At 38.8% G+C, this 23,950-nt stretch overlaps 6 protein-coding genes across 6 annotated transcripts; 5 read left to right on the plus strand and 1 right to left on the minus strand.

The window, feature by feature from the left end:
• Positions 1–599: 599 nt before the first annotated feature.
• Positions 600–7,655, minus strand: MELLADRAFT_117933 (nucleoporin; the record flags this gene model as incomplete). Its single annotated transcript, XM_007415742.1, has 14 exons — positions 600–925; positions 1,002–1,196; positions 1,265–1,465; positions 1,555–1,672; positions 1,754–2,943; positions 3,038–3,098; positions 3,175–3,425; positions 3,483–5,938; positions 6,028–6,336; positions 6,412–6,867; positions 6,925–7,080; positions 7,156–7,308; positions 7,402–7,476; positions 7,538–7,655. The coding sequence occupies 14 exons, from the start codon at positions 7,653–7,655 to the stop codon at positions 728–730; spliced, it is 5,937 nt and encodes a 1,978-aa protein (XP_007415804.1).
• A 1,231-nt stretch (positions 7,656–8,886) lies between these two features.
• Positions 8,887–9,581, plus strand: MELLADRAFT_73106 (uncharacterized protein; the record flags this gene model as incomplete). Its single annotated transcript, XM_007415721.1, has 1 exon — positions 8,887–9,581. The coding sequence occupies one exon, from the start codon at positions 8,930–8,932 to the stop codon at positions 9,143–9,145; it is 216 nt and encodes a 71-aa protein (XP_007415783.1).
• Positions 9,582–13,131: 3,550 nt separating this feature from the next.
• Positions 13,132–14,823, plus strand: MELLADRAFT_57517 (uncharacterized protein; the record flags this gene model as incomplete). The annotated part of the gene is made up of 5 exons (XM_007415722.1): positions 13,132–13,234; positions 13,306–13,422; positions 13,497–13,561; positions 13,787–14,018; positions 14,098–14,823. 5 exons carry the CDS (start codon positions 13,183–13,185, stop codon positions 14,628–14,630), a joined length of 999 nt encoding a protein of 332 aa, XP_007415784.1.
• Positions 14,824–15,011: 188 nt separating this feature from the next.
• MELLADRAFT_50276 (uncharacterized protein) lies at positions 15,012–16,508 on the plus strand (the record flags this gene model as incomplete). Its single annotated transcript, XM_007415723.1, has 5 exons — positions 15,012–15,345; positions 15,449–15,485; positions 15,551–15,737; positions 15,815–16,024; positions 16,135–16,508. 5 exons carry the CDS (start codon positions 15,245–15,247, stop codon positions 16,254–16,256), a joined length of 657 nt encoding a protein of 218 aa, XP_007415785.1.
• A 361-nt stretch (positions 16,509–16,869) lies between these two features.
• MELLADRAFT_117937 (uncharacterized protein) lies at positions 16,870–20,111 on the plus strand (the record flags this gene model as incomplete). The annotated part of the gene is made up of 5 exons (XM_007415724.1): positions 16,870–17,068; positions 17,234–18,105; positions 18,343–18,508; positions 18,594–18,769; positions 18,854–20,111. 5 exons carry the CDS (start codon positions 16,870–16,872, stop codon positions 19,757–19,759), a joined length of 2,319 nt encoding a protein of 772 aa, XP_007415786.1.
• Positions 20,112–20,910: 799 nt separating this feature from the next.
• Positions 20,911–22,753, plus strand: MELLADRAFT_79136 (uncharacterized protein; the record flags this gene model as incomplete). The annotated part of the gene is made up of 7 exons (XM_007415725.1): positions 20,911–21,050; positions 21,159–21,223; positions 21,324–21,503; positions 21,602–21,816; positions 21,905–22,015; positions 22,091–22,191; positions 22,311–22,753. Coding segments are annotated over 6 exons (808 nt in total), but the record flags the coding sequence as incomplete, so codon positions are not given.
• Positions 22,754–23,950: the final 1,197 nt, after the last annotated feature.

Here is a 23,950-nt window from a genome sequence, read left to right on the forward strand (position 1 = left end):
ATCAAGGTTTACTGTTGCTAACTACTAACTAACAATGACATACACGTTGATTTCATTGAACAATGTGTCTTGGACACTATTTCACTACGTCTTTCTATCTGGAGCACCCAGATACACATAAAGAGAAAAGAACTGGGAGGGAAAGAGTCGTCCCTCCTTTGCTGTTCCAGTATGTAATTGGGATCCGCCAACCTAGCGACTATTCCAGAAATTGTTGCATAACACACAAGTCACATTGGCAGTCTTGCTATCTAAGCTCAGCTTTCTGCATGTGCGGCAACCATGTACTCCCACAACCTTCATAATCCCTTGTTCAAACTTTGTGCAGGCGGAATGCCAAATATCTATTAGTATCATCATATGTTGGATTGAAGTTTGATGCAGGTTGATCAAATTCCATCAATTCTGATCAGTTATTGACATACCACTTCCGTTGGCTCAGAAATCCATTCATAAGATCACTTTACATTCCAGCAAGTCAGTTGTAGGTTCAAGAAGTACTGAGGTTGTCATATCTGACTTATACTCTCAGCCTGGTTTCATGATTTATCAGAAAACTCAAAAGGATGATAAAAATTGAGAATCAGTCAACTCCATGAAAGAAATCAAACCATATCTTTTTACACAATGCAAACTTTGACAATCAAATCCTATTATAAAAGTATCTATCTGTCATCATCACATACAATATCTTTTTTTGTGGTGTGTTATTGTAAAAAAAACCCTATCAAATCACTTCTGATCCAGTACGTCTTAAAGCTTTAACAAATCCATTGACTGCACAACGTTGAGTCCACAATAACTTATCGGATTCTTGTAAATCTCTTAAATTAATGAAATCATTCGTATAATCATATTTATGTATCACCAATGAAACCGAAGTAGATGTATTGGTCAAGTTGGACATCATTTCATTCATGCAAACCTAAGAAATTCCAAAAGTTAATAAACGTTAGAAACTACAGAGCGAAGAGGAATCGTCAAGATTTGAAATGACTGACTTCTTGTTTCATACCATTTCCAACCCTTCCACGTAAATTCTTGCTATCATATAGCAATGGGATTTCTCGTAACAAGTTCGGTAAAACAGATTCAAGCAAGAACTTAAGTTCATGATTTGATTGAATTGGAACCTGAACAGTTTTCCTAAGTAAGATAGGAAGTTGTTCAACAACCTTTACATACTCCAAAAAGATCTACAAAACAGAATGGATCAGTTCAAGATTCATTCTAATCTTTTACAACAAAATCACAAACAACAAACCTTTCCTCCCGAAGGCCAATCGGCAACATTGTCAGAAGACAAGCCTTCGAATAATCGCTTCAACTCCGAAAGATCTCCTCTAATCACTGCTTCTGGTGCCAATTCATTTACAACCACCCGATGTGCATCCGTAAACTTTTCCGCTTTCATCAACCAGCGGTATTGATCATATAGACGATTTTCGTATTGAGCTAACTCAGCCTGTTATCCAAAAGATCGAGTAGTGAATGCATTTAGTAATAGGACAAAAAGGTTGTTTGTTCCCTTCCAAAAAATCATTTGGGACTCACACGAGCGGTATATATCCAACACGAGGGTATTTTGAGGGTCTTTTTCAAGAAAGCTTCGGTCTCTTCATCGAGCAATTGTATGTTCTTGCTGAGAAAGTTTTCAACGGCTGCCTTTCGACTATTGAAATCAACATGTGTGGCAAGTCAGTGAATATTCTTTGCGAACATTTATAAAACAATGCAAAAAAAGATAACTTACCGCTCTGGAACTTCGAGGTGAAGTAAGATAAAGACAGCCCACTTATGCAAGCCTAAGCGACTGAGTTGGCATGCATAATTTGTAGTCAAGATATCAGCAGTTGCACTATTCCCTTCAACAGCACCCTCATCATCGTCCATGTCCCCAATAATAATCTCCCGGTCTTCGAAATCCCTCACTCTCATAACTCTTGACAAAACATTATAAAGATGCCATGGCATACGATAATCAAATGGTGAAGGTCCAAATCCTTTTGGTTCCAAGACAGTTTCTAAACCATAAGTTGAGTCTACAAACATCTTGATCAAATGAAACATTGCATCATGTATCGGTTCTTGTGAATTTATTTTCCACTCAAGAGTTGAATCATCAGTCAAACTTCGATCTTGCTTTTCGATATACCACGGTAGAGGTGGACTGGCCAATGAGTCCTTTGAGAAAGCTTCTTCATAAGTCTTGACTGCATACCAAAAGTTAACATGAGAAGCCTGAAACCAAAAGTGAATCCCCAAATTACGTTTCCAGTCCAAGTGTTCCGCAATCCTGATGTCATCGCTAGTATCAACATGCAAGGATTTGTTACCAAATCCGCGAGAGAAAGTGACGTTGCCAGACATCAGCTCGTAGATTTTTCGTAGATCTCGATCGATGTAAGCATCGGTCCGTAGTTCATGCCATACAATGTTCTGTTGTAATATGTCAGACTTGAATGACGGATCGCTACGGCCACATTGGGCAAGTAGAGTTGCAAGTCGATAATTATTGGCTTGAATCGCCGCATTACAAGCTCTTTCGATTTGGTTACCCGTCAATAGTTTGAAGATTCCACGGAAAGGACTTTTGCTTTCATCGCTGGCTGATGAAGATCGAAGATCCTGCTCTACTGAAGACAAGACAGTGCGTTGTAACCATTGAGAAAAACTGTCTTCCCTTCTGACACTTTTTATCCTTTCAATGACCTCGGGTGCAGCTCCCTTGGGCAAACGTAAATCAAGTTCGTCGTACAAAGCTGAACATAATCTCCAGACATTCAAATCATTGGATCGATCAGTCTTGTCATGTGCAGCAATAAAGTGTCGGAACCGAAGCTGAGAGTTGGTAGTCATGACCGGAATGCCATCTTCGGTGTTGATACTGGTATTACGAAGTTGCACTTGAAGTAAACACTCTGCGGACTCGATTTCTTTTGACTGTTACAGGAAGACAGAGTGGTATTCAGTGTACATAGCTGGGAAGAGAAGGCAAAAGATCAATGACCAGTCAGAATACAAAACAATCACACACCAGAGCAAATGTGCTTGTGGGAACAGTTCTTAGAGTTAACTCAGATCCAGTGACTGATGGTCTAATGACGCATGCCAAACAGATACGGTCAGTATTCCTTTCGAAACTCACACATGATAATTAGGTGATAAACATACAACTCAGACTTCAACATATTACCAATGTGGCCGTCCTTGAAGTGGATCAATTGATCAGATCGATTACTCCAAGAGATCCGAAATGATCGAGCCAGAGCCAAGGCGATATTGGTCGATGATCCCTCGTGACCATACAAAATGGACTTGGAAAGAGGGATTTGTTTAGAGTAGCGCTTGGGGGCAGGGATACGCTTCTTGAGTACATTTGTATCGCGTGCGATAGTCTTGGAAGGATACTGAGCGGTCGAAGACTAGCGAGAAGAAACAACTTAGTCATCGAAGAAACATGAAGAAGCAGTGCAACGTACAATATCTTCCATCTGGTGGTCATTGACTTTGCTCAAAGTCTGCGACTTGGGATTAGTCAAAGCTTGTCGAGATACGTTACCGGCATGTCGTTCTGCGTAGTGAGGGCGTGCGACCATAGCCGGTTTCGGCTTATGTACGGGAGCTGGACCGGCGAACAAGCTAGCCTGCATGACTGCTACTTTCTTAGACTCGATTCCGAGTTGAGCTCTCCAATTTTGGGACCGAGAAGGAGGTTCCATGTTTGATTGGGAGTCCTCAGCCGAATCACTGACTTCGCGTGGTCGTTTCTTCCCTAACGGATTGATCGGTACATCATCCCCATCGCTTCCCGTGATGCATGATGTGGAGTCACCGTGCGAGCCATCTTCTGATCGATCACTGCCTTCAGATACATCGAACACTCGACCTTCCTGCTCAGCTTCGTCTTCATCGCCAAATAGCATCATTTGAGGGGGGCCATCTTCTTCCTCTGAGATCATACCTTTGTCGGGCGCAGTTCTTGTGCCTCTTTTATAGCGGACTGCTTTCTGTTGGGGTCGGTCTGATGAATCCTCAGAAGAAGTGAACTGGCTATCGTTTTCAGTGTCTTCGTCGCCACCAGTTGCTGGATGACCATCATCGCTGTCTTCTTCGCTATCATCTATCCCGTAAGTGGTGAAGTGTTCTACCATGAAGGTCCACTGACCAGTTTTTGCGTCATATTCGATAAATTTGGTATCTTCACTCTTCATTAGCCGCTTGGTGAATTGTTTGACCCTGGTATGAGAAGAATCTTTAAGTGGCTCTCTCGTAGCTTTATCTAAAGCCCAACAATTTTCCAAAGTGATGACCGCAGGCACATTGAGCCCTTCACCTACTGCAGGCTTGTCCAGCGGGTCGTCTGGGTAAACACTGCAAAGGGATTGTTTGAACACAATGACCTCGCCACATAGGTCATCTTCCAGATTAGGTATGCCAGTCAGATCGACGTCCTCTTGAAATTGAATTTGACCGAATCCTTTTCGGCCGACTAAAAAGTTGGGAACAGACTTGAGATCCCTGCGACTCAGAAGTTGAAGATCATGTATGGCAGGGACCGTCCAGTATTCACCCGCTTTGGCTTTCTCTTTAGTCGTCACTACAATAGTATCTCCAAGAGCAGAGGAGCCGTCTAACGGCACGCTTTTGTCTACACGAGGCGAATTTGTTTGAGAGTTGATGGTATGGGTAGGTGATTTATTTGTCATTGGTGTACCAGCTGCCTTTGAATGATGACCGGATTTGTCGGCGACAGATTGTGAAGTGTGAGCGGCATGATAGTTTCTTGAAAACGTTTGATGAGCCGCAGCTTCAGCATCGGGATCAAAAACAGGCGGGTTGTTCGATTTCGCGGGGTTCCTGGGAGGTGGAGTGCTACCGATAGGCCCAGGAGATCCATTGAGAGTCGCACTTCGATCACGGAGCATGGAGAAAAGTGTATTGGGATCTATGGTGAGTTTTTTAGGGCTGGGTCTAACTATAAACGCCTTCGGACTCAAAAGTGTTTCTTCAGCCGGACGACCATAGGCTGAGGAGCGCGAGACTGTAGATGCCATATTGGAAGAGCTATGAGAAGCAGCCATAGGACTACCGCTGTTGATACTCTTGGCAGGACTAGTCGAACGAGCAAAACCTCTGAGTTTGGTGATTTTCGTATTAGGACGAGGGATTGGCTTGAAGTCGATCGTCGGTAGGGTTTTCTTGATGGGGATGGCGGGCCTAGATCCGCCAGAGTTTCCATGATTGGCAAAGATAGGATTATTGCCGTATGCACCTTGATCTATGTGGGCCTGTAGCATCGGTTGATTGCTTTGCTGACTTTGGAAGAGACCGTTTGATGCACCTTGTTGACTGTTTTGTAGTCCATTCGTAGATCCGAATAAGCTACTATTGTTGTTGTTGTTGTTACCAAAGGAAAATCCGGGGGTAGCTTGCGAGGAACCAAAGAGCCCCCCGCCCGTCGGGTTCGAAAAGTTGTTCGTGTTCTGCTGGGTTGCAGGCTTATTACCAAATAGCGAATTGCTGTTGTTAGTGAGGGGTTTCTGCCCAAAGAGACCACCGGCTGCATTGTTGTTATTATTATTATTGTTATTATTATTGTTTCCAAATAAGCCACCGGAAGGAGCTCCGAATAGATTGTTGTTGTTGGTTCCAGTATTGCCGAACAATCCGCCAGACTGCGCAGGCTGTTGCTGTTGTTGAGCATTATTGTTATTGCCGAATAAGCCACCTCCAGAGTTTTGCGCAGGTTGCGCATTGTTGCCAAACAAACCACCAGTACCAGTTTGAGCGGGTTGCTGATTGTTTTGCCCGAATCCGAACGGGTTGGCAGCGGCTCCCTGATTTGCTTGCGGCTGTCCAAATGGCGAGTTGGTCTGACCAGTAGAGCCGAAAAGCCCACCGGGCTTGGCCGCCGTGTTTTGAGTGTTATTGGCACCTATCGAACAAAAAAAGGATACTATCTGTAAGTTCACATTCGCAGACATGCGCGGGAGAAGCGAAGATAAACATGAAAGATTGACGCACCGAACAAGCCAGTGGTACCAGTATTCGTATTGTTGGTTTGTCCAAAAAGGCCAGTCGATGGTTGGCTTTGGTTGGTCTGCGCTCCGAAAAGCCCACCTTGAGGTTGAGTGGTATTTTGGCCAAAGAGATTGTTCGTGGCAGGAGCCGGAGCAGCTCCTCCAAAGGTGGTGTTCGTATTCCCAAATATACTGGGTTTTGCAGGCTGAGTTCCAAAAGCATTCGAAGTAGGATTGGAGTTGAAGAGAGAATTACCCCCAAATGCATTGGAAGGTTGCGCGGCCGGGGCACCGAAGGGACTGTTGGTGGTGTCTATGAAGAAAAAACTCGCGTTAAGATTCGCAATATGATAAGCAAGGAAATCATGCCAGGAAGCGGAAAACCTACTTTGCGCTTGGCCAAAAGTGTTCGTAGTCGCAGCCGCTGGTTGCCCAAAGATATTGTTGGTGGGTGCCTGTGTACCAAAGGCATTACCAGCTGGAGCGGTGTTCCCAAATAGACCAGTTTGTTGTTGCGGTTGATTGAATCCACCGGCTTGATTTGTGTTGGCTGTGGCATTGAATCCACCGAAGCCAGTTTGCTGCTGCTGTGGTTGTTGAGCACCGAACGCGCCGCCCAAAGTGTTTGTTGGGACAGCGGTTTTACGACCCTGTGTATAATCTTGGAACCTCAACTCTTCAAAACTCCAATTCTTATAAGCGTCCATGGCCACAATGGAGTTAAAGGTAGATTTCTGACTTGGCGTCGATTCATTTTCCACCATGGTATGAGGAGCATACAAAGGGTTGGCCGTCCCATTTTGCGCTGCTACCGGATTCGTCGCGCCAAACGGAGATGGTGTGGCTACAAGAATGATGTCAGAAAGACATGATAGATAATGATCATGTTGATTCTACATACCAGTCTGACCAAATGTGCTACCGAACCCCGTAGTAGCAGCACCAAACGTGTTAGTGGCCGCAGGTTTGGCACCGAAGAGACCAGTACCGGTATTGGCGTTGTTGGCAGCGGGTGCGGCAGTCCCAAATCCTCCAAAGGTGGTCGAAGCAGCTGGAGCTAGATTGGAAAGTCAAAGTCAAACGACGGATCAGTATCTTGACAAAAAATGAAATAAGATAAGACACCACAAACCTCCGAAGCCACCGAAGCTTGAGGATGCAGCGGGTTGGGTTTGAGCTGGTGCCCCGAAAAGGTTCGAAGGATTTTGTTGTGGCTGTCCGAAAGCATTGGAAGCGGCAGGAGCAGCACCAAAGGGACTAGCTGAAGTAGAGGCGCCGAAAGTGTCTAGTAGGTGAAAAAGAGACTGTCAGGTTTTGCGGACTTCAAGGTACATCTAAACGATAAACTGATCGGGGTCAGATGACATCCTAACTCAACTGGCACCAAATCCTGTGGATGCGGGTTGTCCGAATGGGGTAGGAGCCGCGGCCTGCTGTTGTGGTTGACCAAAAGCTAAATGCGATATACGTAAGTAAACCCGTATGTTGGTAGAATATAAAAGAAGTATATAAACCATTAAAACCACCGGCTGCAGGCTGAGCAGCACCAAATATTCCTCCGGTTTGAGGTTGTTGTGATTGTTGATTGTTAGTGCCAAAGCCACCAAAGCTATTGTTGGACGCGCCAAACATGGCTGCGAAGTTAAAGGGAGTAATTCACGGCGTGTTCGTAGTTTCGATAAATGGTTTGAGATCGATCGATCGAAGTGACAGTAAGTCTTGATTTGATGGTTGCTTGATCGATTCAAGTTTTGATGATGATGATGATCTGAATGGGAAGAGTGTTCTTGTTCTGGAGAAAGAAGATGACTGAGTTGAAGGGTTAAAGTCGAGATCAGCTTTTTGAAATAAAACTCAAAAACCTCATCCAATCAAAAACACTTTCCCGTGATACTCCTACATACTCGGGTAACAGGGCCAGCAGTACCCGCCCCGATCACACTGTTCTTCATCTTGAACCACAAACAGAGCCGGCTCTCTTAGGACATTGACAGTGCATTGGTCAAGTCGTAGGCTCTCAAATAAGTTCAATATCATCATGAACTTCAGGCCAAGATCTCACTGTGCGTTTTGACACCCAGTTTGAGCTGGTAATTCGAGCTTTTATTTTAAATAGTTGACATCATATTTTCTTAATCAGATTCATTTTGAATCATGCCCCAAGAAACATCGACGAAAAGCAGAGTACAAAGACTTCTTGTCATGAGAAAAAGTCAAACCAAAGATGAAGGCTTAAAATAAGTTGAGATTTATCTACAATCAAGTAAAGAAAGATGATGGTTTGTGATATTATTTACAATGTTTCAGTTTAAATCCGATCTATACTTCTCGAGTTACTTCTCGAGTTTGAGGTTCAGAATCAACAACAACAGGAACCACAGGAGTTGGATTTAATCTTTGTGATTGTCTTGATGCTTTAGCTCTTTTCCGCTCTTTCTCTTCTGCAATCGAATGTTCAATTCCTCGAAGACTCATCGCAAGAACAGACAAGATGAGAAGGAATCCGATGACTTTATTAATCGATGAATTCGTAATCATGAAATTAATCAGTTTACGTTCAGTGATATCATGTTTGATGTTACTAAGAAATCCGCTTTCAAAAGCACTTACTTGAAGAGATCACGATGGCTGCGATAGCACCAGACGATAAACCACTTCCATCTTCGTCGTCATCAGAATGTATAGGTGGGGAACCAGGTGGCGAATTAGGTGAATTGTTGGGAGATTGGGTTATCGCCGGGTTTGCATTTCCGGGAGCCACTGGAGATGGATTTGCAGCAGGAGCCGCTGGAGGTGGATTGGTACTGGTAGGAAGCGCTGTGGAGGTTGTTGAGTTGCTCGCACTCGCTCTTACAGAAGTTTGGCCAGCTTGATAAAAAGGTTTCCTCAACCCGTCGTCCTGGTTAATGGTTGATTTAGAAGTAAGATCGCTTCCTAATGATGAATCAAAGTCCGGGACGGTAGGTTCTACAATACTAGATGCCAAGTCTGGAATCGGATTTGAACGAGCTGAAGGCGAGAGAGACAGACAAAAGAAAAGTAAAAGGATTGCTCTTTGCTTCGTCCGTCTTGAAGAAATGTTCTTAAAGTTCTTGAGACAGATTTCCATTTTTAATAGGTAAGATAGTAACTTGAAAATTCTCTTCCGATCGCTTTGAGGTTCAATTGCAGAGTGTGTACAACCAAAGATTGGTGAAAGCTCAACAGTGAGAATCAGTATTCAAAAAACTTCTATCCCAGGATTTGGTTTAATTGAAATTTAATTGGAATACTATCGATCAGCCTGCTGAAGTGGAATTGAGGAATAAATGAGAAAATGAATTGTCGGCTCGAAGTATTTCTTGAATGAAACCCATGATCGACCGAGGTGAGATCAAGGTTGAAGGCATCTCAGCGTGGAATCGATCACATCTTTACGCTTAATCGAATCTCGGTCTCTAAGCTTGAAAGCTCGCTATTGATAAGAGGTTGTTGGGCTGGTAGATAGGACATCGGATAAATAACTTTTTGAGTTATGAGCATTGGAAACGTTGGTGATTGAGCTTATAGATAACAAACTGATGAGAGTTGATGTCTGAACTTTGAAGTTTCCCGTTTGACCAGATCAAGTCACAAAGCTCGGGGGCGGTACATAGCAGCCCCGCGGGCGGTGACGGATAGAACCCCAATCAAAAGGGCCATTCAGGTCCATTTTATACTTATAGCAGCATTAGATGGGTTCTTGATGGTCCCCAAGATCTCAATAAATATCTCATACGGACCCATTCAAATTCCTGACGTGATACGGTGAAGGAACTATGAGAGCTATGAGGCGCTGAGTTCAACGCAAATGATGTGTAAATGTCATACAATGGTAATCTTGAAAGCTACCGGGATGACTCCCAAGTGTTGACAAAGTGGTGGTAATTCGTGGGGATTTTATTACCTGGCATCAGAATGGACTCTCAAAATGCTTTGAATGATTGGCAATGAGTCAACTCAAGATATTGTTGAAACCAAAACACATTGGATAGGTGACCTTTATGATTGCTATAGCTTTGATTATTTACATTGAATTTACATTGGTATTTCTATGTAAGAAATGAGAAAAAGTGAGTCTTACATGAAAATATTTTTAATCCTTGTGAATTGAATTTGATTCATTTAGAACGCTGCCAAGGTCCACCACCCCCATCTCCACCAGGCATTTTCTTGGGTCCTCCTCCCATACTCATCATTTGATGATCCAATTTTTTTCCTACTGTTCTTTCTTTTCAAAGCTAATAAATAATACCGGTGAAAAAACCTAATGATAAAAACAATTCTTCATGGTTTGATATTTGGAAAAGAAAGCTCGCAGGAGTAAAAGGACGAATGTCAGATTGACTTGATAAAGGTGAAGTGATCAATGGTGTTTCTTCACTTCTTTGAATGCCTTTATCATTCTGATCTGCTCGATTTCATAAAAGAATTCCATCAAAAGCTCCAAATAATATGGTGATGATTAGAGTAAGAGTAATATATGAAACAAGGCGTAATATGAGACATCATCTTGGTTGGGTTTTGAAATAGTTTCTCATGAATTTCAAGATGTGATTCTACAATTTGAAAGAGAAGAAGAAAAATACGTGATTTATAAAAACGTTTTTTAACGATATACTTGATGATCAATCCAAAGGAAATATATATATGGCTATGATATAGGTTAGGATGGGTTTGATAGAGATATAAGAATGATGACTTTGAGAAGTCTTTGTGGTCAAATGAGAGAGGATTTATAAGCAAATCAGTCTCCAATTGACTATCTGCAAAGGCCAGCTACATGTTTAAATATGGATGTGAGGCTTTCTGTCCAGTTTTTTACATTCATCTTGAATGGACCTACAGCTGAAAGAGCAAGGTTCTATTGAACATTGGTACATATACCAAGTAACTTTCATCATGATCAAATCTATCAAGGCAAAAGACCTACTACATGATCCAGCCTATTCCAGGTATTGAAGTTTAAGCCATGTGAAGGTGAACAGGTGGTTTCAATTGGCTTTTTGTCTTAGACTTAACTGTTGATGTTTACACCAAAGGTTTACTCCATGCCATTAAATCCAATTGACTCGCTTACACAAATTAGTCAAGGTATAACTGTTCATTGAGCAACAGGGTGTCAAAGTACAATGAGAGAGATCCAATTCATGAGTCAGTGGTCAGTTGCTGAGAGTCTTGAGATAAGAAATGCTCCAAAATTCCAATTCTGTTTCATCTTGAGATTCCCTAAAAATGAACAGGGTTTTGGATATTATCAATCTGGCAAGAAGCAATAGTCAAGTAAGCAAAATGATCCTCCATGGCCATCTTGATGCGTCAACAGAAAGTTGTGCCTGTGTCACTCTTGCCTTTGGCCTCTACAGTTTCAAAGACAACATTAGAGTATAGATTTTGCTATATAGATATCAAGCCTTTCTCATTAGACTACAAACATTTTTCAACATCTTATTCCAATCAAACCCGTCATAACTTACATCTATCTCATATATCCATCCATATATAGGTTCCCTTGTGATTTGACAGCATTTAGTATATATTAAAACACCTTTATGAATCATTAAGTTTCCATCAACTTTTTATTTATTTCTATTTTGAATTGTAAAATTACTTCTTGTACTTCAAAAACTAATTCAATACCCAACCAATTTGATGTCTTATATCACACCTTGTTTCATTCCTTTTACTTTAATCATCACCACATTATTTGATGCTTTTAATGGAATCCCTTTATCAAACAGAGTAAATGAAAATGACAAAGTCTTTCAAAGAAGTGAAGAAAAGCCATTTCACCTTCAATCAAGTTAATCTGATCTTCCTCCTTTTACACCAGGAAATTTTCTTTCTCAAATATCTAACCATAAAGATTTTGTTCTCCATAGAGTTTTTTCTCCCTTATGATTGATTAGGTTTTCAAAACAAAGACCAGCAGAAGATAAATTGGATTGTCAAATGATGAGCATGGGAGGAGGACCGGAAATGTTTGGTGGAGGTGAGGGTGGTGAACCTTGCAAGCTTACCAAGTGTATCAAATTCAATTGATGATTCAATCCAATTTTCATGTAAGATTTGATTTTTCTCATTTCTTTGATAGATATCTCAATGTAAATTGAATATAAACAACCCAATACAAAGCAATCATCAAGATACTTGAGTCTGGTTTGCTTTTTGGAGAAATCTTGCATGGTTTCATTCATAATCATTCAAAGCTTTAGTTTCACAACCATCACGCGTAGGTGTGGGTAAGTCAATGGCGCGTCTTTTTTGAGTATATACTCAAATAACGCGTCAGACTGCGTCATTGTTGAGATGCAATGGAACATCGGGTGATTCTTTGATAAATCTTGGTCTTGGACCATGTATTAGTCATACTCCCAGATTCCCCAGTGACTGATCAGTTCGTAAAAGATCAACCGCATTGTTAACAACTCAGCGTTGTTGAGATGTTGAAAGGGAACTTGCTGAAGTGTGATAGATCAATGGCGCGTTTATCTTAAGAAACGACGCGTCTTTTGAGTACCAATCGATGAAGAACGCGTGTGTTTCTGGCTTAGGCTATAGTCAACATCAATTTTGTTGAGGTCCGATTTGTTATGAACACGGTATGCCCGTGCCGTATGATAGAAAAGCAAACCGATTCAAAGAGAGTTGAATGAATGGTTAAAGATGTAGAACAAAGTGAGATTCAAGTTGAGACCGACCATCAAGTCAGCTAAAATGAGTCCCATTGTTTTCTTGAAATATGAAAGTTGATTAATTTGGTGAGGACCCTTTGTTGTTTTTTGGACTCAGTTGAATTGACGTGTTTGATGGGCTAGCTTGAAAAGTCTGAAAGGGTCCTTTGATGTGATGTGATGATGCAGCAGCATATGCAAGATTAAAAAGGGTTCAAGTTCGTTCAGACTAGTCAAGATTGAATAAAAAGATAAATGCTTATAGTGAATCTGAGTATTTGTAATCTGAACTGGTTTATTTTTTATTTTGTGCAAGCTGCATCATTTTATAAATCATCACACTCATCACAAAATTTTGCGTCCCTTCACTTCAACAAATCCTCAAAGTTCTCCTCATTATTTGAAACTTTGAGCTCAATCCACATATCAAATCAAAATCTCATCACTCCAAAAGACTTTTCTTCAGAATGTCTCAAAAGAAAACCGTCTTTGGTGCAGTCAACTCTCCTGGTTTTGGAGGTAAGCCAAACAGCTTTACCTATTCTACCTTTTCTCCAAACTCATCTGATTCTCTCAAACACCACACACAGCTTATGCTGGGGATCAAACTGACTTACCGTCTTTCAAATCAACTTCAACTTCTTACACTTCTTCACTCTTTGCAGCTCCAGTCTCTGAACCCAAACCTTTATTCGGCACTTCTCCTGGTAAGCTTCATCTCATGATCACTGTTGTGTTTCTTCTTTTTTTCAATTCGTATTGACCTTTCATATACTTCTAGCTAAATTTTCTACACCTTTTTCAACTTCCAATTCGATTCCCAAAGAAACAACACCCCCCAGTTCTGTTAGTCCTTCAACTTATCCTATTCCGATCCATCCTCCTTCCTACCAAGCTCCAATCATTCCAGTTACCTATCCAAACGGAGCACCACCCGAGCAATTCAATTCTATCTCTGCTATGGATTCTTATTCTTATTGGAGTCCAGAAGAATTAAGATTCAAACATCATCGAAAAAATCAATCTGACTCAATTCCTTCTGACCCTAAGACTTTTACTTTTGCTCATCAGTCTACTGTTCCTGGTTTTACTTCAAGCTTTGGAAAACCTTCTGCCTTTTCAACCGCCACACCTGGTGTTACATCAAGTTCAGGTCAAAGCACTAGTACTACTCTTCCTAAGATTTCGACTACTGAGTTTTTTGAAAAACGTGAATTCGAAGTCGGGAGTACTTTGGCATTTGATCCGATTAAACTTGCTCAATGGTTAGAAAAACATTGTCATTCATTTACCAATGATAGTAGTCAGTAGAATTTGCTTTCTTTCTCATCATATGAAACTTAATCTTAACCTGTGATGTCCTTTCCTGGTGATGATCATAGGTTTGAAACTTCTTGTTAAAATGGCCACTGTTCAACCTGCTCCGACTAGCAAAGAACCTACGGATGAATCGAGTCCAAATTTGAATTCTGCTTCGACTAGCAAGGAACCTACGAATGGATCTAGTCCAGATTTGAACTCGAGTACTCCCGAAACCTCACCATCCACAAGTACCACCAACATCCAACCCGAACCAGCCAAACCAAGCGTAGAAGACCCAATGACGCGTCTGAACCGATTCGACAAGATCACCTTATCTGACCCTATCACATTCTCTACAACCGTATGGGAACACGCTCTAAGTGTTTTATCAAAAGATTCAAATTATACAGTTGAAATGATTCAAGATGCAAGATTGGTCACTGAATATCAAATCGGAATCAAGTTTCAAGAATTAATGACCTCGGCTTCAAATACACCTAGGTTTGTGAAAGGAGTACAAACGTTTAGTAAACAGGTGGGAGAAGTCTTGGATGAAGTGTTTGGAAAGTTGTGTAAACTTGCTGAAGAACAAGAATCCTTGTTGAAGGAATGAATGAAAATTTGAAAAGTTTGAGAAATCGCGCTTTCTTTGGATTTCGTTTTTTTTATAACTTTTTCTTCCTTGGATGGTTTGATTTGAATGGATACTTTCTTCTTGATTTTGATTTCTTTTTATCCTCAAAAATGTAAATAGCGTTACATACGTTTTTTCTTTTCAAAAGACTCTGAATAATATATCATTTGTGTCAAAATCGCGTTAAAATTGAGTTGAGTCGAGTTCAATCAACAAAAATGTGAGCAAGAGTTTGTACTCGAGAGACGAGTCAGTTGAGCTTGGTGTCCGAGATAGAGCGGGTCGGATCAATGTCACATGAATTGATGACACGTCACATATGTAATTTTAACCAACCGATCGAATCCACTTTATCCTTCAACAATTTCGACTCTCCATCTTATCAGCAATCATCAATCAACAAGTATCTCAATATCATCAACAAGCATAGAAGAATTAATCTAGAATTCAAGAAAACCACATTCAAATCCATCTGAAACTCGAAAAGAAACCGAAACCCGAAAAAAAACTTGCAAAACACTCAATCATTAAAATCATCATCACAAACTCAGAAACAAATCAGGAACAAAACCCAACCAAACGAAAGGAAAAAAATGAAGAAAATGTTATGTATGATAGGTTTTTGGATAGGTATAATGATCCATCAAATCCAATGTATTAAATTTGATTTAATGGCTGAATTTGTACCTACACCGTATGTGATAAACGTCCCCTTTCTCCAAGTTCAACCCAATCTATCTGCAAAAAAAAAGCTAACCGAATCTGTTGATTATTCTTGGTACAAACTCTACAAAAAGTCGATGTATTTGGTACTACGCAATGGCTGATACATTAGTAAGCCATCCGCTCATAAATTTCATCTAAAAAGTGTTAATGAGTTTTTCATTTGGATTGAATAGGTAGTGATTTCAACTAATATTGAAGCGAGTGATGAATTTCAAAGTATGGATTTAGAAATCGTTGATGGATCGGTTCATCGAAACATTTATCAAAGTAAAAAAGGGATCAATGGTGAGACCAGAATAGCTATCACCACACACAACGATGCAGATCTAGGAGTATGTTTCACCAACACACTTTCCCGAAGTATGTAACATTTCCCCCCTCCCCTCCAAAAAAAAACATCCAGTCTCTAATCATTTGTGTTTTTTTTGGGGAAATAGGTGTAGAGTATTCTAGATTACCATTGAAAAGAACTATTGATTTAGATGTTGATATTGGAGCTGATGCAGTAGATTATAATGCGATTGCTAAGGCTGAATCTTTATCTGGATTAGAAGTCGAGATGAGAAAGTTGGAAGGCATCATTCGGGAAATTGTGGAAGAATTAAATTATCTTAAGAGACGTGAAGCTAAGATGAGAGATACTAATGGTACGTTTTCTCATTCTTCAAAGTCTTTCTTTTTCTTCTTCCTTTGTTTTTTTTTTGCTTTTTGATTAATTGATTGGGTGTTTTTTTTTGCTCTCTTTTTGTGGAAATAGAATCTACTAATTGGAGAATTAATAGGTTTGCAATCGTGACGATTACTGTTTTGTTTTCTTCTGGTCTTTGGCAAATTTGGTATTTACGTAGATTCTTTAAACGTAAAAATTTAATTGAATAAAATCAAACCAAAACTTTTTTGATTGTTTTTATGATGAAAGATATGCCAAGAAATGATAGAAAGAAAATGTGATTAAGATAGTGAATTGAAATTAGATAGATATAAACTGTTTGTGTTTGTTTGTGAAGTGTTGGATTGGTGCAAGGTTCTTTTTCATTTTTTTTCATGATTTTTTTTCTTAGACTTTACATGATCTATTTAGAGAACTCTTGCAATGATTTTTTCAACGGTTGGTTTGATGGTTTGGATAGGATACGTTGGTGATTTATCATTTGAGATTTTATAGGATTAGATGGGTTTCTGATCCATCATAAAGAATCAGGTTTAGTCTTGTATTGTTTTTTTTAGAAACTACAGATGGTTTATCTCATCTTGATCTTTTGGTTTCTTTTTGTGTTTTTTTGGGGGTCTTAGGCTTCTTACCATCCATTGAACCAAGTTGAGGGACAAGATTGATCGGCTTTATTTTGTGTGAGTTGCTATGGTACCCTTAGATTCAATTGGAATGTTTCAAATCCCGGGCCAACTGGAGCCAGAGTAGGAGTTGTAAAGTTCACCATACACACATCGTATTACCACTACATATGCAGATCAGTGACAGTGACACCAGACCATGTCAGATAGTGCTCTATCTTCAGTTTTTCGTGAATTCAATCTATCTATCTTTGAATATCTGATCCCCTTTATTTCTGTGAAAATTGTATCATCAAAAGATACTTATTCTGATGATTTTCACCATTTGATCCTAGGAAAGGTGTTTGTGATGGTACTAAGAAAGATGAGGATTGGTAGAGATATTGAATGGAATGAGTGTGAGTGTGAGTGTGAGTGTGCTTCATGGTTGATGAATTGCTCAACTTGGATAAAGTGATGGATTTGAATTTGAATTTGAAATTAGTCAAGTACTTAAAGATTAGTACTTAAGAGTAATGTTGAATGAAATATGAATTGAATTTAAATCAGTTTGTTCATTTCAGTATCAGTCTCAGTCATCAGTCATCAGTCATCAGTTAACTATCTTTATTATAGACTTCATCAAGAAATGACTTCAATCTATCATCATCATCATCATCAATCTATCATCTTCATCATCATCAAAAGAATATCATCAAATTCAACTTCACAATCATTCAATTCAAAATCAATATCAACTTCAACTTCAAAATATCACTTCTTTAATCTAATCATCTCAACTACTTTATTACTCTTGACTTTAAACTTAAACGTCAATGCTCAATCTCAACCATTACCTTGTCAAAGGTGGGCTCAACAAACTACAATCTCAACCACTATTTCATCCGATTTCAATTTCAATAATCTAAACGCTACTCTTTGGATTCAAGGTGGTCAAATCAAATCATCACCTGATCAAACTACTCATACTTGGACAAATGCTTTATTATCCTTAGATCTCACCAAACCTTGGAACGCTGGTTCACCTGCACTAAACCTAATCATCAAAGACAATTCGAATCCTTATTCTCCTCCTGCTGTTTCATTAGGATCACTTTGGGCTTCAAACGATGGTCAATCTCTATACCAATGGGGAGGACAATTTGCAGATAATCCTTCAATCTTACCTGGACCGACCAATACATATAAATTTGATCTTTCACTCATGAGTTGGAATTCGATTAATACGAATGGAGAATCGGTTTTAAGAGCCAGTGAAGGAGCCAGTGCATTAGTACCTAACTTGGGTAGTGGATCAAATCATTTGGCTTATTATTTTGGTGGTCATTTGGATTGGGCAAGTGTACCGAATTGGAGTAATTCGACACCTAGAGTCTTTTTGGATTCGATTATCGAATTGGATTTAGGTTCATTGAGTTGGAAAAATTATTCGAGTGTGAGTGATTGATGAGATGGGTTTGGTTTGATTGAATGAAGGTTGACTGATTTGTTGATTTCTTTTATTGGATCACTTGTTATCTTGTACCATCGAATATTACCACACCATTCAATACCATCACTACCACCCATCGTCGAATAACATCAAATACCATCATTCATCGAATACCGCCACATCTTGATTGAATCACATCTCAATCTCAATCTCATGATATCATCTCTTCGCATCTCTCAGTTTGCACCATCTTCCGTTTCGGGATTCAATAACGCAACTACCGAAACTTCTCCTACCATTAGGGCAGATGGTACATTAACCTATGTACCTTCTATCGGTACCAATGCAAAAGGTGCATTAGTTTCCATAGGAGGTGGACAAAACTTTCAGTCTACCACCCAAAACTGTAAGTGTTTTGGAAGGATGATCTCAATTAATTTATCAGTCAATCAGCTCAGACTTACACCGATGATACCTTTCCTGGCTATCAGCTAATCGAAGTATTGATAACTCTGCACTTGATGTTTTTGATCTTGAAACTAAAAGTTGGGTGAAACAAGCTACTCAAGGAGATATTCCACCTCCACGTGTTAATCATTGTGCAGTCAGAGGGACTGCCAAAGTGAATGGAGTACCACAACATCAGATCTTTGTTTATGGTGGCCAGGTTAGGATCCTCTTGAAAACCATCCTTATAATTGGTCACTGACACCACTGACGTATATGGCTCTTTTGGCTGATGTTGGAATAGATTGTGAATGGATCGTCTCAAAGTACAGATCTTTATGTTCTTTCTATTCCTGGTTTTGTTTGGACATTTGTAGGAGACCGTCTAAACTCGCAACCTTCTGCAAGAGCTGGTCATACATGTGATTTGATTGGATCCCAAATGATTGTAATTGGTGGATACGTTGCGAGTGATTTGCTATGTGATAGGTTTAGTTTGATTCCACATCCAACTCTCAAAGTACCCTTAAGATTGACTAAACATCTCTTTGGTTTGATCGTTTTTTCTAGTCAATCGGTTTATGTCTTTGATACTACAAGTTTGTCATGGCAAAGTAGTTATAAACCAGGTTTACCTTATCGAACACCCGATCGATTTGCAAGTATATTAGGTGGTACAGGAATTGGATATTCAACTAGTAGTGCAGGTTCTTGTATTGGTGGTGATGGATCTAAAGATAAAGATATGACCACCAAGTATAAATCATCCAATTCGAGTTCATCCAAACTTGGATCGATTGTAGGAGGTGTCTTAGGTACGATTGTAGGAATCTTTATAATCTTATTAATTTTACTTTTACTAAGAAGACGTCAACATCAAAAACGGATTCGAGAAAGATTAGAGATCTTAGAAAGAGAAAAGATGAACTCATCAAGTTCACCTAATCCAGATCGAGTGATTTCAACCTCTTATTTCGGATCTGATTTAGGTGGAGCGATGAGTGGAGGAATGATGGGAGGATCGATTGGATCTCGTGAAGAGATGTCACAACATTTGTTTCATCAGTATTATCCGGCGGCTTCGGATGATCCGGAACATGATACTGAAGGATTCGAACCTCAGTTTTCGACTAGACTTGTGCCTCGTCAAGCTCTTAGAGTTGTGAATCCGGAAAATTCAAATTCCATCATTTCTCCAAATGAAACTTGATGACAATCACTTCACTTGGATTTGTCTTTCTTTGGATGGCTTTTTGTTTGCTTCTTTTCTGGATGTGGGTTTGTGTAGGGTTTTTTTATATCCGATTTAGTTTATTTTTTTCCAAATAGCAGTCTCTTAACTTTTTTCTTTTTTGTGTATTATAATTAATTTTATAAATATAATATCAAGATAAATATATGTGTAGCTAAGATTTTTTTCCTTCATTTTTTTCCTCATTTTTTCATTTGCCTTTTTTTGTTCATGATGATGATGATGAATCATTTTGCTTTATATATATCATTTCATTAAATATAGAAAATCTTACAAAAAAAATCAATCAATCAATCTATCTATCAATTTCAATCAATCAATCAATCAATCAATCTCAATCAATCTATCTATCTATCAATCAATCTCAATCAATCAATCAATCAATCAATCAATCTCAATCAATCAATCAATCAATCAATCAATCAATCAATCAATCTCAATCAATCAATCAATCAATCAATCAATCAATCAATCAATCAATCAATCAATCAATCTCAATCAATCTTTTCTTTTTTTGATCATCATTATTATTATATATACATATAATTTTTTGTTGATTCTTTTCTTATATACACTAACACAGTTTTACTTTTTAAAAAAACATAGATTTATGATTCTCTTTCTTTTATTTTTTCCATTTTGGTTTTGGTTTTGGTTTTTTCTCTGACTCTGATTTTAATTCTTCATTAAAATGAGAGATTTAACATATTTACAATATATATATATATATAGGTGAAGAAAAAAGAATGGAAAGATTTGAAATGGACAAGATGTATGGATTTTTTTTTTCTTTTTTTTTTTCTTTTTTATTTTATTTTTTTGGTGAGGAGACTTGTGATGTTTGATGGGAATGATTTGCAATTTTAACATATAAGATGTTTCTAACTTGTTACACTACTTGGTTTGGATTTTTGGTTTGGGTGAAGTTGAGAGAAAGAGGATATATAAAGCTTGAGTCCAGTTGATTTTAAAGAATGAAGATTACCTCCCATAACCCATGAGCAAGGTGAAGGAACCAAGAGTTGAGTATGGGTTTTACTATTATGCGTACATGTCCCAATCTGAAGGACACTCGTCATAATTGAAACCCAATCAAACAGCGAAACCAAGATGACACAAATCTCGATTACAGAAACAATCAAGGAACTTAAATCTATAAGAGAATCAGGAATTCGTAATAGTATTAGAGTGATTGAGTTAGTAGAACGGATTGGGTATGAAGATGCTCATCGTTACCTTGGTGAAGATTGTAAGTTGATTGATTGATTGATGATTATGATTGTCAAGAATATCTTATTGATTTTTTTTTGGTTTGGTTTTTTTTGGGAATGGTTTGGAAATGGAAATGGAAATGTAGTGTGGGATTTTTATGAACAAGTTGCGATTGCTGCATTAGATGTTAAAGACCAAGAACTTGCAAAGGTTTGATCCATCCCATACTTACCAAGAAAAAAACCCACACTGAATTTTGATAGAATGTTTTTTTTTCTTTTCTCTTCTTTTGGAATGTGGGTTTCTTAAGAGTTCTATAGATCGATTAGAAAAGAGGTTTCCAGGATCACCAAGATGTTTAGTTTTACATGGAATGTTATTGGAATGTAATCAAGAATTCGAATTAGCTAAAGAGTTTTATGAGATCGAGTTGAAGAAACCGATCGATTCGAAATCATCTTCTCAAGGTAACACAGGTGAAACTAATCTTGTAAGTTTCGGTTTTTTCTTCACATTTTCCAAAAACCTTTTAATGTTATGAGATCTTGATGAATTTAATAAGTTGAATTTCTTGAATGATCTTCAAAGCGAATTAGAAAACGATTGATCGCCTTACACTTGCATAATTCTCCTTTACCAGAATTAGTGAATCAAAACACTGGAAAACCAATTAAAGATCAAACTGAAGATTCTATCTTTTCATTAAAAGAAGCCATCAATCTTTTAGTTCAACATCTTGATACCGTTTATTCCGATCCCGAAAGTTGGATCCAGTTAGCCGAGACATATTGTACTTTAGGATTGTAAGGTTTCTTTCTTTTTCGCAAGCTTGATCGGATTTCTTTCTAGTCAAGTTGATCGCCTTCATCTATGCCTTTGTTTTTTTCGTAGGTATGATCAAGCTTTAAGTGCGCTAGAAGATTTAATCATTCTTCAACCTGATAACACATTTCATTTACTTCGGTATGCCGAAACAGCTTATACAGCTGGACATTTTGAATTGTAAGGGTGATCGTCATACTTTGGTGTTTGCTACAAGTTGATTGTCTATCAAATCTGATTTCATCATTTCTGTAGGGCTTATCAAACTTATTTAAGAGTGATCGAATTGAGTGAAAAAATTTCAGATGCATCAAAGTGGTGGACCAGTAAGAAGAGCAGCCATTGGACTTAAACTAGTTAAGTTTCTTTGTCTCATCATTTTCCAAAACAAAACCAAAAAAGTCAAGTAAGAATGAAATAATTTCCAAGAAAAAACACTGATACAAATGTGTTCGAATTTGGAAAAATTATTTAGTGTATTAATAAATTAGAAAAAGATGTAAAGAAAGATAGATTATCGAAGTTGATTGATGAAGAATTAATTAAATGTTATTCTAAAGATTGGGTACCATTACAAACTGGATTAAGAGTGGCATCTGAACCTAGTCGAAAAGCTTTGAAGGGATGGATTAGTCGGTTTTGAAAGGATAGGTTTTGGAAAGAAGGAGTTGGGTTTTGAAGGATGATTGTAGTTTGGTATGATTAATTGTATGGAAAATGTTGCGTGGTTTGATGAGGTCTTTGGGGATGAGATCATTAATTATTAGAATCAAGTTTCTTTTCATTAACAAGATGAGTCGTGTGGACTTTGTAGATCTTCATTTTATTTCAGTCTTGACACTGATTGCATGGTCTGAGATTGTGTGAACAGACAAAAGTGTGTGAATAAAACTTATGGTACGAGCCAGATTCCACGATAGATGGAGTTATGTCTTGAATATAATTTGTTTGTCTCCTTCTCTTCATCTTCAAGCTTGGTGTCAGCAGACTCCTCCTTAGAGGACCCCTCAGACCATGACATACCTGGTTTGTCATCTGACACCTCGGATAAATCCAACAGCTTGGATGAATCAGAAACAGCTTGTCAGGCAGGGCATAAGTATGGATGTGACTTTCTCCTGGCACATAAGCTTGAGTAAAAGACATACTTGTAAAAGTAAGCTTAACTTATTAAGATGTATAAGTTTAACACCTATTTTGTCAAATTCACTATTTTCCTTTTTAATCTGTTCAATTTAAATCTTTGTTACAACAAAGATTGTTTTTTTTTGAAAATCTTGCCAATGTGCAAAACCCAGGTTTTGTCTCTCATTTGATTTTGTCTCTCTGCTAATTGGAAGAATACAAAAAAGAATAAACCTGTAATCAAGTTTTGTCTCTGGTTTTACCTGCTGCAGAGACAACTTTCTTCAAAAAAAAGTTGTCAACCTTTCTTGAAACAGCTGTAATAGGCCCAGAACAAAATTAGTAATGTCAGGAGCTCAGGAGTCAAAAGGATTCCCACTTTGGACAAAAGGTTGGATTTGGTGACCCAACCTGGCATCTTAGAATCTAAAACTAAACTGGACTCAGTTAGGGGATACAAAGTAGAAAGCCGGGTACATGCCCGGGCATGTGCCCACAAGTCCAGATCCCAATTTTACAGCCAAAATTCGGGATGTGGACTTCCGGGGACATGCCCGGCTACGTGTCCACAAGTCCAGATCCCAATTTTACAGCCAAAATTTGGGATCTGGACTTGTGGGCACATGCCCGGCTTTCTACTTTGTATCCCCTAAGTGTGTGGGAAAAGATGGTCCAATGGTCTGAGATGATCTTGAACCAAATGGGTGAATGATTGCATTATTTAAATAATGTGACTTTTGTGCCTGGTGTGCCTGGGATATCAGCTAGAACAGGACTTGGCAAATCATGTAATAATGTCACTCAGAGGGATTATGGCTCATAATTTTTGTGAGGAGTCAGCAACTGTTGGGCTAACTCTTCACTAAGAAAAGTAAAGAGTAGTCAACGATGAAGCCTTCACTTGTTACACCCAAGTGAAGACTACAGTTAGTTGACCTCTAATGAGAGGATTTGTGGCCAGTGGGATGGCTAAGTATTCCTTCTAAGGAT

Source organism: Melampsora larici-populina, assembly GCF_000204055.1.
Source record: "Melampsora larici-populina 98AG31 unplaced genomic scaffold MELLAscaffold_53, whole genome shotgun sequence".
Lineage (NCBI taxonomy): Eukaryota > Fungi > Basidiomycota > Pucciniomycetes > Pucciniales > Melampsoraceae > Melampsora > Melampsora laricis-populina.